The sequence below is a fragment of the Sturnus vulgaris genome, chromosome 6 (genome assembly GCF_052056855.1).
Source record: "Sturnus vulgaris isolate bStuVul1 chromosome 6, bStuVul1.hap1, whole genome shotgun sequence".
Lineage (NCBI taxonomy): Eukaryota > Metazoa > Chordata > Aves > Passeriformes > Sturnidae > Sturnus > Sturnus vulgaris.
Window position 1 is genome coordinate 25,759,301 of NC_142248.1, and position 19,082 is coordinate 25,778,382.

At 40.3% G+C, this 19,082-nt stretch overlaps 1 protein-coding gene across 11 annotated transcripts in view; it reads left to right on the forward strand.

The window, feature by feature from the left end:
• Positions 1-19,082, forward strand: part of TTLL5 (tubulin tyrosine ligase like 5) — a 120,472-nt gene that overhangs the window by 70,860 nt on the left and 30,530 nt on the right. The window contains exons 31-32 of one of the 11 annotated variants that reach the window (XM_088167370.1): positions 4,923-5,028; positions 5,387-5,539. The exons of 7 other annotated variants lie outside the window; for them this stretch is intronic. In XM_088167370.1, the coding sequence (XP_088023496.1) occupies positions 4,923-5,019 (97 nt within the window). In that variant the 3' untranslated portion in view covers positions 5,020-5,028; positions 5,387-5,539. Of the gene's footprint in view, positions 1-4,922; positions 5,029-5,386; positions 5,540-19,082 lie in introns of those variants that run through there. 3 more of the 11 variants (XM_088167372.1, XM_088167369.1, XM_088167371.1) reach the window with 3 other exon arrangements.

The following is a 19,082-nucleotide window of genomic DNA, read 5'->3' on the forward strand; positions in this document are numbered from 1 at the left end:
AATCTCCTCTAAGTCCTCATCTTTATGCTTTCTTCTAGCATATCAAGTTTAGATTGTTTAAAGATAGAGCAGTGTTTATCAGAGTTTCTTTTCCAGATGTCTTCTTTATTATTCTATATTAATTTTGTGCATTGGAATTTATATTTACGGCTTATACATCCTTGGGATCAGGGCAGAGGACTGATTCTGCAGTAAAACCATTCTTTCTGTGATTCAAAGAGCAGCAAGATTTACTTGCAGGAGTCTGAATCTAGGAAGCTAAGAACAAGGAAAATTTGCTGAAGTAACTAGACTGGAATACAAGCCCAAGTCTGCTGGAGATTTGAGTTTCTTCCTTAGCCACTCCAGTAAAGAATATTGATTCCTTTGCCTAGGTGTTCAGTTTTGTCTTTTAAAGCAGAATAATAAAGTAGAGCTTCTCCAAGACATGAGTCTAGGTCTGGAAAGCACTGAGTATGTGAAAATACTGATTTTTATCACTGATGCCTGAATGCTGCTGGGAAATTGAGGGATGTGAGAGAGGGAGAAACACAGTACAGAAGGCATGTGATCCGAGTGGTGGTCCTTTCCCAAATGAGTCTTTCAATAGAAAGATTGTAATGGGATTTGGAAAGCTCAAGTAAAATTGCTCTTATTTCATCAGCCACTACTTTTCATCCTGCCTAAAGAAGAGGAATGTGAGAAATGAATTCCTGGCCTGTTTCTGTTCCAGCACAATGTTTGCCTCAGGGGTTTAAAGTTATTGAGAGAAGTGGTGGTGATTCTGCTCTTGGACCTCATCCAGGCAAGCTATTACCTAGTCCAAATAAAGAACCTATCCAACAGGTGTAAACTGCCTTCCCCCTCTACATGGCTTGGGAGAGCAGCAGCGTGCAGGCTGTCCTAGAACTTCCATTCCCTTTTCAGCTCTGTTTGCACCTTTGTATGGGCTCACAGACAGAGCTGCAAACCTCACCACTAATGCCCAGAACTCCATTCTAAATGACTTCCAGGGTGGTGCCTTATCTAGCATTGTGTGTATAGTTTAATGCCTTTAGTTAAAGCTTCTGTTTTACTTTGTACAGCGATCTGAAAATACTTCAGAATTTTCCAGTAACAACTGATAGAAGATTCCATCTTCAAACCTTTTATGAGTCATTTAGTCTTTCGTTACTTCAGTTGCTCTGTTTTTATCCTCAGAACAAGAGTCAGGAAGATGCCTTAAGACTCCCTATTGAATTATTTTATCTTCATAAATAATAATGTCATCTTCTTCTGCTTTTATTGAATGGCCAAAATACTGGGGGTTAAGAGTTTAGTGTAAATTTGTAAATGAAAAAAAAATTCTTGAGGCAGTGCTGGATTACTTGGTCTGTGAACTTGTGTTTACTGAGAGAATTCCAAAAGGAGTATCAAGGTCATGATATATGGAGATGACTATTTTGTATTGTAAATGCCTTTTTTGCTACTTGATTTGCTACATTGGAGCAAGCAATTCATAGAGGGTCATCTGATGGGTGTCAGCCTGTGCTCAGTGCTGGATGACTGAAGAAAAGCTTCCTTTTTTGTTCCACTGAGATTCTTGTCTATGAGTTGCAGAATTCAGCAAGGATGGAAATATTCTATGAATGGGTCTCTTATCTGGCTTGCACATAGCTCCAGTTCAGATATGTCTCTAAAGTGCAGTCCTCACAGTTTTTCTATAGCTCTATGGTAACTTTAATCCATTTTAATGCTGCTGAAGTTCATTAGAAAATTTTGATTTGATGCTTGCAAAGCAGTAGGATTCAAGTTATTCTTTTAGACAAATCACCTTGTCCCTTTAATTCCCACTCTCCCAGTACTGACTTATCTAAATGTATCTCAAAAGAAATTTTCATTTCATGTGTTGATTCCTTTTCTCTGCACGAGGTAAGGTGCCAAATTAGCAGTCTGCTTGCCAAAAGGCAAAGGAGATTTTGGGTTTGTAATACTGAGACAGAGGACCGTTCTAGATATGTTAAAACGTTATTTTATAAATCTGCACTGCTGTGCATTTTGAGATTTTCTTTTTGCCACTTTGTATAAGCATTGGCATTATTTCCACTCAAATGATGGCCTAGCCTGTTGCTGCACCTCAGACAAAGAAGCTGCAGAGCTGCACAAGAGGTGAAATGTTCCAAGTTGTATGTGGCCTTACTTGTGACTACTGTGACATGACTGTCAACCTCTAACACTTTTGCTGCAGACCTGCCTTTGTTGCCGTCTGTATATCAATGAAGTTTTGCCAAATCTGTTCTCTCCTTCTTTAATCCTAGTCCTGTCTCAGTGCCCTGTCTCATTTCTGTCACAGCTTTTCACTCAGTCCACTGGGCAGGATTGTCACTCCTTCACATTCTGCTGTAAAGGCATTAAATGTGATTACATGTTTTGTAATAGAGTTATTAAAGATAACCATATATAATTTTTATCGTCATTTAGTAATGTAATACAAGGACCACAACCATGAAAGTGATTTCTTCATTATCCAGTGAAAACTGAAGCCAAGCCCATACTAGAGCTGCTCTTGAAAAAGCGTTCTCCTGAAAGCATTCCTGGTTTCATAATAAAGTAAAAAATCAGGTGTTTAACAGAATGAAACTTGTTCATTCAGAACATAAACTAGCTCTAAATTACCTGTTAGCAAATATCCTGAGTTGTGAGGACAGTAGATGGAGGTTAGTTGAAGTTTCTAGCACTGGAATTTGCAGCTGCTATGCCACTATTTAAAAAAAAAAGAATGGGCTCCTTGGGCTCTGCAGGTCACTGAATCTCGAAGACCTGGACCAAAACTAGCAAGGAAGATTCTTTCTAGCTGGTACAGATTCCTGTGTTTTCAGTAGGCACCTTGAATTCAGCAGCAGCCATCGTTGCTCATGTTCATCTTGTAGAATTCATAGGAGCAGTAAATTGGCAAAAATTTAGCAGTGAAATGGTCAGTGTTTTCTCAGATCTCTGTTTCATTAACTTCTTGCTCTTTCATAGCATCTGTCTCAAACCTGAAGACTGACCTTGCACTTCTAAACTGCTCAGCGTATTTTTTCCTTGAATTTTTTGACAGGATTTCTTAACCTAATTTGGTTAGGGCAGGCAAATTTCCTTGTCATCAGTCAGAGAGAATGGCAGTCGAATTTATATTAGAGAGCCTGTGAAGGGCTACTGCAGTTGGAGAAAAGGGATTCTCCTCTTTTCATGGCTTGATGTGTCTGAAATACTTCTTAGCTCATTTCTGCCAAGATGCTCTGGTTCATCAAGAAATGATGTTTTGTTCTGATCTAAGGGGGTTTTAAGTTTAATTTACTCTGATATCAGTTTCAGTGATAGTAATAGCAACAGCTCTCAGGGCCTCACAGGTGGTGTGCACATACCTGCTGTATGTCTAGGTTCCCAAACAATATGTGCTTTGGGTATTTTAATTTTTATTTTTCCTTGCCTAGAAGTATTAAATAGGGTGGAGAACCACAAGATGCTGTCTAGACATTTATCATCTCAGATGCTTCTGGGTCACATTACATATATTTACTGCTCCTGTACAAATCAACAACGTAGGTGCATGAAATTCAGTACTACTTAAAAAGATTCCTGTGCTTGCTCTAATAGAAAATATGTATTAATTTATATCCCAAAAATTCTACAACAAAATGATTGTACACTCTGCTCACTTGCACACCCCATCTCACAAACTGAGATTGCTGTGCTGCATCCCCTGACAAACAGACAGTCTCCCAAATCAGGACCTTCCATTGAATTGCTGGCCTTCCCTAGCCCTGGCTGGGTAGTGGGTACTGTATATCCTGATTCCCCACCTAGTGCCTACTACTGATTCATTCCAATTTCTTTTACTGCTCTGGGTATGTATGCTATGTGTTCTAGGTATCAGATACTCTGATCACACGAAGTATATATATCCTTTGGACTTGTGAGGAAGAATCCCAGGTCTCTTTTGAGAGTTTTCTCTGAGCTGGTGTATATATGGCTTCTGTAGCTTCACTGATCTTTGAGTTTTGCCAGAAAGTAATCACCACTAATTATGGTTCACTGGTCTCAAGCCTTTGTGTCAAAGGGGCAGTTGGCTGTGTTTGACATGAAGGGAAGCTGAAAGTGGCTTTGTTGGTTCCTCAGTTTTTAATTTCAAAGTTTGGAGCTGTGGAATGTGAAATATGAAATCATGCTTTTGGACCCTGACTAGGCAGGCTCTGAAGAACAATGAGAAGAGGGAGACTGAAATAGACAAAAGATGTGCAGGGTGATTCTTACAAAGATAAAAGCGTGAGGATTTGATGGGACAGTCTTGCTTTTTTGCAAGACTCTTGAGCTAGACTAGGGTGGGCTTAGCATGGCAGAAGCAACATGGGTGTTGCAGTTGGGTGTGTGGGTGAGAGTTAACTATTCTAGCTTGCAGCTAGAAGTGAGGACAAGAGAATTCCCCAGGATGTTGGCAGCTAACACCAAGTTTTTTATAAGAATGAATCTCTTCTCTATGTTACATATGTATTGCCTTGTAGTTCTGGGTAACTTTATTCTCTTCCAAATCTTCCAGTGCTGCATTTGCCAAGTGTTCAGAGCTGTGTGTTTGCACAGCATCCAGGTGTAAGGTAACTTGGAGGCTCAGCTATGCTGATGCCTGTGGAGGAAATGAAGGGAGAAAGCAGCAAGCACTGAGGGTTGCACAGTAGGCCCTCAGTTCAGTTTGAGCCAACTGCAGTGACCTTAACACCTCCCTGGCTAAGCACTACAGAAGTGCCAGAGCAGCAGCAGCCCAATAGCACTGAGTCCAGCCCTCTGTTAGCATAGCTATGTCTGTTCCTTGTTCCCCACAGTGCCTGTTCTCTTTTCTCTTTACCTTAATGCCTGAATTAATTCCATTTCTTTATTTGAGAGTGGGTTCAGTGATTTTTCTGTGACTTCTGTCTGCTTTACCTCAGCAGTTCTGTCATGCTGATTCTACCTGTGGTCCTCGAGAGGCAGCATTTGAGAGCCCCAGATCTGGGGTTTATTACTTCCTGCTCAGAGGAGGTTTGAGGAGGGCAGGTAAAAAATAGAACTACTACCTGGGTAGCTGTACCTTTTCGCAAATCACCCTGTTTCCAGTTTGTGCATGTTCTTCTCCCTGTGCATCCATGCATATTTGTGCCTGTAACTCCTGCCTCAACAGCCTCTTAACTTTCGTTGTTGTTTTTTTTTTTTTTCCCATGCATGTCTCCCAGGGTCACCAGTGACAACTTGTTAAGTGTGGAAGTGAATTGGCTGACTTTAAACTTCAGAAATACATGGCTAGTCTTGTATTTTATATATATATATATATATATATATATATATATATATATGTGTGTGTGTGTGTATATGTATATATATATATTGGTCACACTAAGGAAACCTGTGTTGTCAGGGCCAATTGCTCTCCATCCTGCTTGGAAATCACTCTGGGCCTCAGCACCATGGTTTGGCACAGTCCTCAAGGATCCCTGCTTCCCACAGCAAGGCCTTGGCTCTGTCTGTCTGGAGGCTCCAGGAGAGGAAAGGCAGAAAGCTCGTGACTTGCCCAGACAGTCTGAGGCCTGGCCCTGCAGCCTCAGCTCCCCAGACGCTGTTGAGTCGGACTTGGCTGGCAGCCGCCGCACTGTTACTTTTCCGAGGTAATAAGTGAGATTAATCACAGGACCCTTTCCAGAGGCAAAGGAGGTTTGTGCTGCATGCAGGGAGACCATAGGAGCCAGTGCTGGGGCTGGAGCTGGAGGCGAAAACTGGGGCCTCACAGCAGGGCAGAGCAGGGCACCAGTGGAGTTGTGTGAGTGTGGCCTCTGTGCTCAGCTGCCTCTGGGAAGCATTGCTGGAGCTGCAGCCTGCTGCCTGCCCTGGATGGGCCCTGCCTGAGCACAGGGACACAGTGCCTGCATTACCTTTGTCTGCTGGCCTTGGACAATTACATTTTCTGCAAATAACTCTCAAAATTTGAGGGGGACCAAGCTTCTTTTTGACTGCATGACATCCAGAGGAGATATGAGGGTCTTTCCTACTATTCCCTACAACATACTATGGAGAGCAAGCACCCCATGTTGATAGGTGGAGGGGAGTGACAGGGGTCTCCTACCTTCTCCCAAACCAATACTGCATCATTATTTTGGGTTTCCTCTTTTCAGCTGCCTCCACAAACTGACCTTATCCTAATGTAAACACAGGATTTGCTATCGTGGGCTGGGCTGCTAATCTCTTCAATTCTCCCATCCTCTGCTTCAGAGCAACTATCTCCACCATCATCAGTACAGAAAATGTTCTGATAGGCAGCAGGGAAATTCCCTTTCCGAGAGGGAGATAAATTTTGCCCTGACTGCTAACAGCTGGCATGTAGTTCTTGCAATACTTTGTTCTTCGTAGTCTAGTGTGGATATTATCATTAATCAAATATTTTATCTTCTGCAAAAAATGTCGTCCCATTGTTGTAGTGGTGAGTTCCACAGGTGATGCATATTCTGCAGAAGTTTTGTTCTTTAATTTTTTCCCGAATTTTGCTGAAAGTTTCTGTACCCATAACAAGGTCACATGAAGGCAAACAGAAATGCTTAATTTTTTTCTGCACTATTTATTCTCTATCTTTTTATCATCTCCCTTCTTGTTTGTCTCTCCTAAGCTAAACAGTTCTATTCTTTTCAAATTCTAAATGGAAGTCTTTCTGTTCCTCTAATAATTGTCTAGCTATCTTTATGGAGATGACAAGAAATTAAAACAGTACATCAAGAAGGAGTAAAACATTAGTTTCATGTAAATAACACTAGTGTATCTTAAATTTCTGTCTCAGCTTGCATATAGCAGTATTTTGTTGGCTTCTGACCATACTAAACACTGAGTTTTTTATTAATATGCAGTTGTTTTTCTTTGATTATTATAAACGTCAAACTGAGCAACAGTTATAAGTCGTTCATTTCTTTCAGGATTTTTTTTTTTCCTTTCCCCATTTCTTGCTAGGCAACTCTTCCTGCACCAGTGGATTTTGTTAGCTGTGATGGAAGTTGCTTGATCTTTTCTGTTCTGTTAAACACCTCATTCAATATGGAACAAGTTGAAATCTTCTAGTGTCTTGCACTACTTGACTCATAATGTTCCTCCAGTTATTCCTGATCTCGGAGGTCTTTGAAATATACTGTATCAGTTCTAGACATTTCATGTGGCAAAGTGACCAGCACATCTTCCTTTCCTCTGCATTTATTTAAACCTCCTATCCACCCTTAAAATAGTTGTTTTCCAGAGTGGTTTTCAGAGGGTTAATGTGCTTGTAGTTCTCATGGGGGAGATCTACTCTGCTCCTTACATTCTTGTAGGAATGAGGGGACCCTGTATTCTGGTGCTCTGTAGGAGTGGCTCTGGCTACAGCAGCCTTCCTCTCTGAAGGAGTTCTGAAAGGGTTACAAGGGAGCCTTGGCTGTTTCTTTGAGCTATTTGGAAAGGACGGGCCTCAGACAGCTTGGCAGGAACCTGAGGCCCTGTTTTTTCCAGCCCAGCCCTTCCTTCTGCACAGAGCTGTCAGGGAATCCCACGAATGTCTGGTTTTTCCCCTTTCCTAATTCTTTTAACAATATTTTTATCCATCTGTGAGTCTTCCTCACACAAGGATCTCAAATTTTATCCATTGATTTACCTTGCACGTAGTGAAGTATAAATGAAACCTGTGCTACCATGCCATAGCTTTTGGAATTAGTTCACAGTTGTGCAGCTGAGAAGGGCATTGGGAAGTTTCCCAGAAGAATGTCCTTTCTGGCATTGATTTTAGGGCAGGTCCATCTGGCCTAAGAACAGAGGGATTGAATGGGCCCATCTTTGAACTGTGCTATTCCTGTGTGTTACAGTGAAGCACTCTGAAATCTTGGGGCTGCATGTTCTGTATCCTCCCTATCAGACATACAGAATGCTACTTTGTAGAAATGGAATTCCCCTTTGTAAGCCAGGCTTATGAAAGACAAGATAGGGTTAGTGACTTTTCCTTCACTTGCCTCATGCTCTCCCAGGCTGCCCTGAAGTTGAAGTCATTGTGAATATTTTGGAGATTTCCAAATCTGCCCTGTACATTTTCACTTCAAGAAAATGGAGGTGTAGTGGGTAGTGTGAGAAGGGAAGTTTGGTTACTTGTGAGAGCCAAGGTCTTGAACAGCTGTGTTGAAGACATTGGTGTTGTACAGCTGAAGAAGAGAAATTGAACTAGGATTATATTGCTATCTCAGTAAGCCTGTCCAATGCTAGGCGTAGGGTGTGATCTGAGTTCCATGTAGAAAGACTTCCAGAAGGCAACCCTCTTGTGGGGCAGTCCCTGGACAACCCTAAAAGTTGGCTACAAAGTCAGTAGCCAAAGAGCCTGGAATCGAGCTCCGCTGAGTTAAGGGTTTCAGTGACCAAGTACCAATGCCAGAGCAGGAGGTAGCAAAAGGGGCCAAAGAATTTTGCTTCCTAGTAGGTTTTGTTTTGGAGCTATCTTCCATTGTACAGTGAACTTTCCACCAGCAATGCACATTCATATTTTCCATCCAGACCAAGGTCATGCTTTAGCTTGGCTTCCGCAGGATGAACAATCTTCTTTTTTGGTGTTTTGTGCTTTGATATAAATGGGAAATCCCTGTGAAAGCACGAAGAAACCCCTTTCCTGTCCCTGAAAATGTTAGTTGGCCTTTCCTCTGAAGATTCTGCTTTCACCTAATTTCTCCTAGCTTTCTGACTGGTAAAGTTTTGTAGCTGACAGCAGAGCTTGCAAATTGCATGCTGTTTGCTCTATGTCAGCCTATTATTCTCTAGAGTGTCTCTGGGCTGCAGGTATCAAGCAGCAGCTGTTTGTGAACCATCAGGGATCCAGTGGTTAAAAGAAAAGAAGGTCTTTTAAAAAAGGGGAAGGGAAAAATGTAAACAAGTCAGGATTATTTCAGTTCCCCTGTGTGTGTGGTGACAGCTCTGCTTGGTGGTCCTGTTCAATAAGTCCTAGGGGTAGGTATGTTGTATAATCTGAAGAAGATGCAGCAAGCAGAACTCCACTGTGGAGCACCAACTTTTTGTTTAGGGAATAGTGTGGCTTATAACACTTCTGGTTACTAGTACTTTTCTAGTCTCTACCCAACACTGGATGCTATCAGCCATTGAGTAGATGACCAAAATGCTCTGGCTAAGAACTTTGGTTGGTAATGAGCAAGAAGGTGCACTCAAAAAACTTGTTACTGGATTGTCCAGAATCGGTACCAGTTACAAGAATTTTTAAATGTACTGTTAAGGCTGGACTGTGCGCTGTCAGGGTGGAAATGTCAAGAATTGTTTCATACAAGCAGTTATTTCTAGCATTTTGCTCTGTAACAGTAGTTGGAAGATATATTCTTAAAAAAAAAAACAAAAAAAACTGGCAGGGGAGAGTGAGCAAAAATGCTAGGTAGTTCTAAAAGATACCAGTTTCCAGACACTTTCCTATTGCACACATGGCATTTTTATGAATATTTCTTATCCGAGAACTGTTCACAGCAAACCAGGTGGGAAGATGCCAGGCCAGCCTGACTGATTCATATCTTTTTAAAACTGGCACTGAGACAACAACCTTTAGTAAAAGGAATTTAAAACTAAGAGAGCTCTGCTGGATGGTTGGGCATGTGAACAGTCTCCCCGGGGAAGTGGGGAGCCTGCCAGAGTGTTTGAACAATACTCTTGGGCACACAGTGTGACTCTTGGGGTGTCCTGTGCACAGCCAGGAGTTGGATGTCAGTGATCCTTGTGGGTCCCTTCCAACTCAGGACATTCTATGATTCTGTGTTGCTTGGCTTCTTTGCTTGAATTTTGGATTGCATCTGGCTCAGTAAATGTCTTCTACTCCCCTTTCTATCCTTCTGCTCTCTGGCACACATGAGACTTAACTGAAAAGTTAGTCAAAGAAGATCTGGCAGTGCTGCACATGCTGTTGGCAGCTGTCTGTCAGGGATACTTTGCCTGAGCAAGATTAATCTTTTAAAGCAAAAGGGCTGTGACTTTCTTGGTCCAAACGGTTTATATGCATAAAGATTTCTTTATTTGCTTGCTGATGGAAAAAAAATAGAATCTTCTCTGTGAAGACTGTAGCCAAGTTGGGGCATGAATGTCTTCAGTGCTGAAAGTTTGAGTCTTCTCAAAATTCAGCTGAGAAAATTTTCATGTTTGGTAGACTATCTAAAAAGGAGGAGGAAATCTCAAGTCTGGACCATCTGTTTCTTTTTTGATATTGGGACAAAGATGCTGGTGGGTAAAGAGGTGTCAGCTTATCTTCATTTAGCACTTTGAAAAGTTGAAGATGCAGAGATTGGAAATAGAGTAAGTTTAGTAATTTTGTGTCTTGCTACTGGTACTTAGTTCAGGAAAAACTTTTCACAGTCAAATTCTCAATTTTAAATGAGATTTTTTTGTTACTTATTAAAGACCATATACTTCTTAATGGAGTGACTTATACTTCCCATTGCAGTTTCCTGAAACTTCTTAAGCTGTGGTGTTAGAAAAGGCTTGAAATAACATGTTAGAAAGAATGTTCTGTTCAATAAATTTCTGATCTTAGCTCTGCTAGACACGTGGGTGTCATTCTTTGACAGCCTCATGATGCTAAAGATTTTGGCTTCTCTGTAATTGTCTTTAGATGCACCATAATTTGAACAACAATTCAAGGCTTTCTGATTCAGGCAGTCAACATGACAAAGAGAACACAATCTCATCTTCTGTGAAGAAATCAGTAAATCGAAGAGTGTATGTGAGAGATAAAAGTGCAGGCCCAAAAATTCAGCCCCAGAAGTGATTATTCATACACTTTGCTTTTCTTAAGATTCAGTGCTTTGATGAACAAATCCCTTTACAATAACGAACTGCATATAATATCTCCAGGATATTCTCCAGAGGAGTGAGATTTAGGTTTCTACTATCAGGGATCCCCCAGCCTTCCGTTTTCAAAATTCCTTACCAGAAAATCAAGAAGTTTAGACCTATCCTTAGGAAATTCCAACAGAGGCTGCTAATTAAGATTTTTTGGAACAGCGGTCTTTCATAGAGTTTGGTTTTGCATATTGACAATTTGTTTATCTTTCTTCAAATCTGAAAAACCTCAAGGAGGAGCTGTGTTTTAATGTGGAATTAATTTTGCTAAAATGGGAATAATACCTTCTCTTTCATCAGAGTTCACAAATATTTTAATTTTTTTCTTTTAATTTCTATAAGTAAGCATATATAATACATTTAGAAGTATTAGGTAAAATAATAGATACTGATAAAATAATTTTGAAAACCCAGTTTTAATTGTTGGATTATTTTGGTATATTTAAAGAAACTTGGATCCAATCCATCTTTAGTCATTTAAATATTTTGTTTTTCTGTTCAGGACATTGTTTGCATAAATGATTTTGCCTTTTTCAAAGGTCAGAGTCATGTTTTCATTTGTTTCTGAAATCCCACTTTTCTGCTGCTGATAATAACATGAATGATTTAAATATGAAAGTATCCTCCACTATAAAGAAAACAAAATTTATACATCAATTTCTAGGTTGTTTTGAGGTGTAGGGACAGACTATGGTTCATGTAGTGCAGAGGTTTTCTCTATTGATATTTTTTAAATAGAAAAAAAAGTTAACATTCTATGTTCTCTAAAGCATTGCAAGTCCTGAATAAGAGTGTAGACATTACTGAGAAACATTTCTGTGAAAGGGAAAAGAAGCACCACTTTCTGTGGTGCTGGGTATTTTGCTGTTTGCATGTTTTACTCTGAAATTACCTAAACTCCTGGTGTCATGTAACACTAGGAATTGTGACTTGTTATGCTTTTGCTATACAAGGCATAGTTGTTTGTGTATTGTTTGTCAAAATCTCACTTCTGTGAGTGTTTATGGTGTATATTGTTTGGTAGCAAAACCGGGTACTGACTACTCATGTCATTTACTTTCAGATTTTTTTCTAGCACTGTTAGCTTTATGTGCTTACTGTCTTATATATAACAGGTCTCTAGAGCCTTAAACAGAGTATACAACATGAAGGTTGACCTCTTTGCAAATGTTGCTGTGTTCACCTCAAACCTCCTGGAGGCCACGCTTGGAGTCTTATCTGCCTATACTGCAGATGAATTTTCTCTGAAATGTACCAGTTGTGGCCTTTGAGTCTGCTCTATTTAGAACATTTACTGAAACATCATGAAAGGCATCAAATATAGAGAAGCAGTATATACACTTTTGTTATTTTCCTTGCTTCATCTGTCTTATCTATGATAGGAGGGAAATATTGAAAGGACATTGTTCCATGAGTGGCCAGCGTATCTTAGTCTGCCCTTTTAAGGGATTAGCATCTGCATCTTTGATGTGTTCATGCTCAGAATTACATGAAATCACTTGGTGGAATTCCTGGGGCGGAGATTCCATGGTTCCCATCTGTGTTCCTGAGTCTGGGAGCTTCTGACTAATTATACAATTTTCTCTGTACTTGTAGGAAACAATTTCATTTTGGCTCTAGAAAAAGGGATTGGGCTGGAATGGAATATGGGATTGCATAACTTTTTTCATGTTTAACCACAAAATCCACAAATGAAAGCTATTGCACTTCCTCTGAAGATACCTACTCTTGGCTTTTGGTTTTCAGAGTCAGTAGAAGTATTCAACCCCCATACACAGTCCAAAAAGGTTTACCCAAAGTCTGTCATTAATGAATCCAGCAAAATTGCATCTCTAAGGAAGCAGCACCATTCCTAGATACCTATTCTCAAGCCCCAATGGGAAAAGATAGATATAGTATGCAGTTGGGATGACCAGCAGAGCTGGCACAACTGCATCATAGACTTTTCTGTCTGTGCTGGAGGAGAAAACATCATAAACACAGGTGCCTGGTCACATGGAGGTAATTTAAAAGCTTTTTTCCTGGGTGTTGCGAACAAAACTAGTGCTTACAGTCTCTACCTCATATCTTACAGTTGTAGGTAGAGACAGAAATCTCATGAAAAATACTTCAGGCAATGGGTGATAAAGCAAGTTTTGTGCAACTTTTGAACATCTTCCGCAGACAGGATCTGACAGAGAGGGATCTTACAATGAATACTGGACAAGTCTGGGAACCGTGTTTAAAATGTGCTGTCTCATCTCTTGGTACTGTACAATATAATTATCTTAACATCCTTTTACTCATCTTCCTCTAATGACAGACTTTGTCTGTCATCAGATGTATCAGTTTCCTGGAGAAAGATTTTGTTGACCCAGTTTACTAAGTTAAGCCTGAGCCTTTTCTGTAGTTTCAGAGTTTAATTATAAATTTCTTGTTCTCAATGCTTAATTGTTTTCTGTCAGCTGGCCTTCTTGGTGTGTTGCTGCCTGCCAGGGAAAAGGAGACAACTGAATGATTTGGGGCTCTCCCATGATTTTCCACTCCACCACCTGTTTTGGAAGTGGTTGTAGAATTGCCAAACACACTGAAGTGGTTACGTGCACCAGCTCCTAAAGAAGCTGAAGGGGAGGAGTGGTTCTTGCCTGATGGGTTTTCAAAGGGAGCTGAGACTTTGATGTTCTGTTTTAGCAGCTGCTAGATATAGTGCCTCAGCCCTTCACAGCACTTGTGGCCCCAGCCTTCATGCATTGTATACTTCTTTACGCTGCCAGAATGGAGAGAATAAAATAAGATAAAAAAAAATAAAATAAACCAAGAGTATGGGCATTAGCAACAGTGTTGCTTTGTTATATTTTACACTTTGAGTTACAGTGCCTTGTGTCTTATGCCAGTGAAGTACCTTGCACTTAATTGGGCCTATTAGGGTAAGGAATGTATTTCACTTCAGCTTTCTTTGCCTTTCTAATTGCTTCTTCCTCACCTCTTCTGTTTTATGTCTGCTTCCAAAATAATTGTAGTAATTTTAGTCTTTTGTTCTGTAATGACCACGTAAAATAGGCAGAGATTTACATGTATGGTGCACCGGAATTCCTTGCTTAGTCTAGAGGGACTGGGTCATCTTTCCGATAAGGACTGGGGGAGACAGAGAAATGTGGTGGTTAAACCAAGGCTTCATATAAAGCCTCTGTTAAAGCAGCTGAAGGCAGTTTGCTGGGAATTTCCCCTTTACTCACTTAAGTCTTAACTACCAGAAATAAGATGCTGTAACTCAGTTTATTCTATTAATATTGAACTTCTTTGTGGTAATGTGAACCCTTCTCTGATTTTGCATGTTGAAATATTGGTTTACTGGAAATGCTGGAGGCCAAGCTCTGTTTTCGGGTGAAGAGGCAGATAGATCCCAATAGTAAGAGTGAAAGGGGGACTGTATTCTGTATAGTTTAAAACCAAGAGACCAAAATTGTGTTAAACTGGAACGATGTCTTTTGGCAAGACAATACACTTCTGTGGTATTTATCTCTGGAGGACAAAGTTCAAAAAAATGGGGAGATTCTTGCTCTGCAGTACTAGCTTTTCTAGGTAAGGCTGTATAAATAAATACAAGTCTTTCTAGTCTTTTTTTGCACTTCTTTATAATGCAATGCTGGTATGTCATCACTCAGGCAATAAAGGAGGACAGATGCATAGAAATTTTTGGGATGGAATGCCACTATTGGTTTTTCATCTTTGTTTTAGTTGCTGACTATACAATTTCTAAATCTTTTCTCTTCCCATATTAAAAATCAATAACACCTAAATCAAAATTGAACCTGCCATTCTATTCTGAAGTTTTTTCTTAGGCTGCACTTTAGCTATCAACAAAACACAACATATTTGCTCTTTTCTGAAAAGTAGTTTCCTCCAAGTGGAGTGTCTTTGAGGATTCTTAGAAGGAACACTACAGATCTGGAAACCTTTTGTCACTTTTAATCTGAGAGGATTATTGCTAGGAATTTGTGCTACCTTGGTTGAAATAATAAGCACTTTTATAAAGTATCTTCCATTACCTCTAAGGAAGTTGGGTGGAGAAAAATAGCACTTACTTTTTGCAATACAAATGCAGTGCTTTGTGGCCATCAATGGGGCTTGCAGTGATTAAAAAAAAAAAAAAAAAAAAAGCTGTAAAACAACAAGCACCACCCCTGGTGTTGCTTTGGTGTCAATGTGCCATGCTACTCTTAGGATGGCTGAAAGTCTATAACATGATAGTATCAATCTGTGGTCTCTGTGTAAGAAAAAATACTCTCTACTTATATTTTTAAATTTCCTCCAGTGTGTGGGATAGGATGGTCTCACCTGTGCAGCATATACAGTCACTGGGCCAGCTTCTTCAACAGGCAACAACCCATGCTAGATTCTCTCTGTGTATCTGAGCATATTCCACCAACATCCCCCGGTTATATTTTACATCTTTTACTTTGTTACAGACTTTAGGAAGTGTGTGCTGTCACAGACAGACACTTCTTCCTCTACTCCATTGTTAAATGTTCAGGGAACCACAGCTGGTGAATCGATCTTTGTACAGGCAGTGGAGGTAAAAGACTTCTCCCTTAGCTCCAGCATATGCAAACTGCAAAGGGAACCTGAGGAGGAAAAAAATCCAGTTTGACAGGTGACTCCTGGATACATTCTATTTTGTGTTATACTTCCTTACCTTATAGAAATCCACTTGAGGGACAAGGAAAGCAGAAACTAGGTATACATATGGAATTGAGTTTCTAGCACAGGGCAGATAAGAATGCTAGAGGCACCACTTTGGCCAGCATGTGAGTATTGTCAGGTTTTGGGGACTCTGTGAGTCCATATTTTTATTGGGAAACTACCTCAGCTTCATTACGTTGGATGTAGGTTGATAAAATTCAGTTGTTGAAGGGTAGAGATCTCTTTAGGACATTTACTTTGCCCTTGTATCAGTGCTTCTGGAATTGTTCAGAAACAAGAGACTATTAACCACAAGCCTCCAGTCTCACAGCAAAAACCAGAGAAGTGAGCTTCAGTTCTCGTTTTGTATTTTTTTGTCTTTTACTTTATTTCAGCATCTAGATATTACACAGCTTCAGTTGTGTTACTAAATGGTAGCACAGCAGATGCATCTTACTGGGTCTCTATCTCTTTTACCTGGAATGTTTTTCTTTATGCAACTGTGGCCAGCTGGCTTTTAGGTGACACTTTCCATAATCCCTGATTAGGTAAATTTGTCGATGTTTGCTCAGGAAGTACAGAAGAGATTCTAGCCTTCCCTTTAGGTATATAGATTATGAATGTAGAGGTGTTGCTTCTTTTGTGAAGTTCTCTTATCTGGCTACAATTCCTGTAATGCACAGTCATGATGTCAGGCAACTTCAGCTGCTTGTCCCCATAGACTGAACATCAAAACTGCCAGATTTATCAAGTCTTCTCTAAGAGACAGTCATAAGAGAGTCTTCATCTCCCACATAACAAGGTGATAGTTTCACTGGATGTCAAGCCAAGTTAGTTGGTTTATTAATTTCAGTGCAAATTTTGTGGAATCTGGAGGCTTGACATGCTCTTTAGAGGTTTCAGTCACTAGATATTTTAGATATTCAGTACTAGATATTTAATATTTAGACAACAAAATAGCCAAAGTATAGTTCATGAGATGTCTCTCCTACTTGGTCATATGGCACTAAAAATTTTGTTTGGGCCTCAGGTGGTATGAGATTTGGACAGCACAGCCCTAAGGAATCCTTAAGGTCCTCTAGTATAACACCAACCTGTGCTATGTCTTGTGGGATACTGATGGTGGCAGGGGCATTTAGCTCGGGGCAGAGGCAGGGCTTTGAGTCCTCTCCCCTGTCTCATTAATCCTAACCCTGCAAAACTCAACAGCCTGTTTTTTGTTTATTCTTCTCAAGTGCTCTAGATTTCACCAGTTTAGCCCAATTGGAACTTTTCACGTGCCTCTTGGGATTTAAAGAGGAGCCTGAGCTGCTTTCTTCATTCCCTGTTTTCTTACTCATTGGGATCTTGCAGCTGCTGATTGAGCACGTATAGCAAAGAGCACCACACTCTGGGAAAGTTTATGCAGGAGGAAGCTTAATGGAAAATATGAAAAGGAAAAAATGTGTTTGATGGACTTTTAATATAAAAAGGGGGTAAGAAAAGAAAAGGAGGAGGGGGAGATTTATTCACTGTAATAGGAACCAAATGTTGGCTGGGACAGCAGCTACAGTCTCACTCTTTCCCTGTAAACTCTATGAGCGGCTTTTCAAAGGCATAACAGGGTGCAGGGCTAATTTAGTGGTCCTGACTTAACCCCTGCCTCTCTAGAGAGAGAGGAGTATAGTATTTCAGGAGAGATTAGTGACTTTAATTACAGGCTCAGTCAAAAGCAGACAGATAACAGTGCCCATTTACTGTTTTCATCCTTGCATCTGTACTACTGCTGCTATCCACCTGTAAAATGCAAAATCTGCTTGCGTAAAACACTAAAAAAGGCTTTATGTCTAGAAATAAATAGAGCCTGTAAATCTTTTTCGGTTTGGTTTTCAATAAACTTGTCTACAGTGAAAGAGAAAAAGTAGAAGAATGTCGTTACGACTCACGTTCATCAAGTTGGCCCACTTGATTCATGCTAGGTTTTTACAGTGGAACCTCCTCAGTGAGGAGTATCCTTCCCATCTATAAGTGGTGCAATACTGCATCTAATTTTCTGGTGCCTTGATTCCGTGAAGTGTGTATATTCACACCAGAAATTTTGCCTGGATTAGGATAAGTGATCAAATTTAAGATGGTGCTTAACACATATTCTTAGTCTAAATGACTTGCCTTAAAAACAGCAGATCCAAACAGTACATTGAGGTAAATTAATTGGGTCCACCCTGCTCTGTCTGAACTTCCTTAATTAATTAATACTTTAAAACTGGGGGTAGGGTGTGTGGGACCACGCAACACAGTTCAGGCAGTTACATGTCAGAGTTAAGCAGGTAATCCTCCCCAAAACTTCCTTGTGACAGCCAAATGATACCAGGTTTCTGTTTTAGCGTTACTGTATATATGTCTTGTTGTTAAAATATTTTTGCAGGCTGTGTGTTTGCCGGTGTGGAAATACGTGCAAGAAACATGAAGCTAGAAGAGCCTTCCACTCAGTAAAGCTCAACCCTGTGTTTGCACTAATTGAGGGTAGAAAGGCTGTGTGATTTTGTTAATCTAGGTCACTTGGAGGAGATATGCTCAGTTACCTTCATTACCTTTCCATTGACCTGATGAGCCATGAATAGGATGAAGACACAGCAGTCAGCTGGCTGTTGGTTATCTTCTTGATTCAGTCTTTCTGCTAGTGAATTTCAGAGCTGCCATGTATAAAGAGAAGAAAAAAAAAAGATTTGTTTCTTACCTGCCAACTATTCCCCAGATCAGAGAGACTGACAGTATTTTGTAACAGGCATGAATCCAAGGATGCTACTAGGGGCCCAACAAAAATTGTCTCCACTGAAGGGTAAATGTTTGATTTGATTTGCTGAGACTGGCATGTTTAGTGCCTCTGATTCATGGTGCCAGCTAAATCCAGTTGTATCTGAGATAGGCCTTTCCTGAAGAGGTTTTCCAGCACTCCATAATTTCATTCTGCCCTTCCTGTACTAGACTATCAGAAGGCTGTTTTGGTGCAACCTCTAACCTAGCAGATTAGACACTTTACACTCATGACCTTACCTGTATATTGAGATCTAGGATGTAAAAGGCACTTAATTCCTGATCTGCATTGCCTTTGTTGTAAGAAAATGCTTATGCTCCAAAACCCAGGTTTATCAATAGTGAGGAAACAGCAGGAATAATTTTCAGAAGCTAGGGAGCAGAAAATAAATTATCCAGCAACATATAGCAGAAAAGAAGGAAGCCTGTGAGCTATGATAATAGTTGGAGAAAAAAGTGAAGGAGCAGGAAGGCAGTGGGCTTTCCTTGTATAGCTATTGTGCATGCACATCTGGAATAATAAAGTGGAAAAAGTTCACAGAAAAGCAATGTGCAATCAAGGCCAGAAGGGACTGAGCTGAGGAAAAAGAACGGAGCTAAGTGTGCCAATGCTGGCTGAGCTAGCTCAAAGGAGGCATAGTTCTAGTAGTGGAGGCTTAGTCCTGAAATAAGAGAAATGTCGTATAATAAAACAGTGAAAATTTAAGTTTAATTGGGAATGTTGCGGGGGGGATTCTTGATGCTGAATGCATACCTGCTTGTGGAGTTGTGCAGGTGCGTGT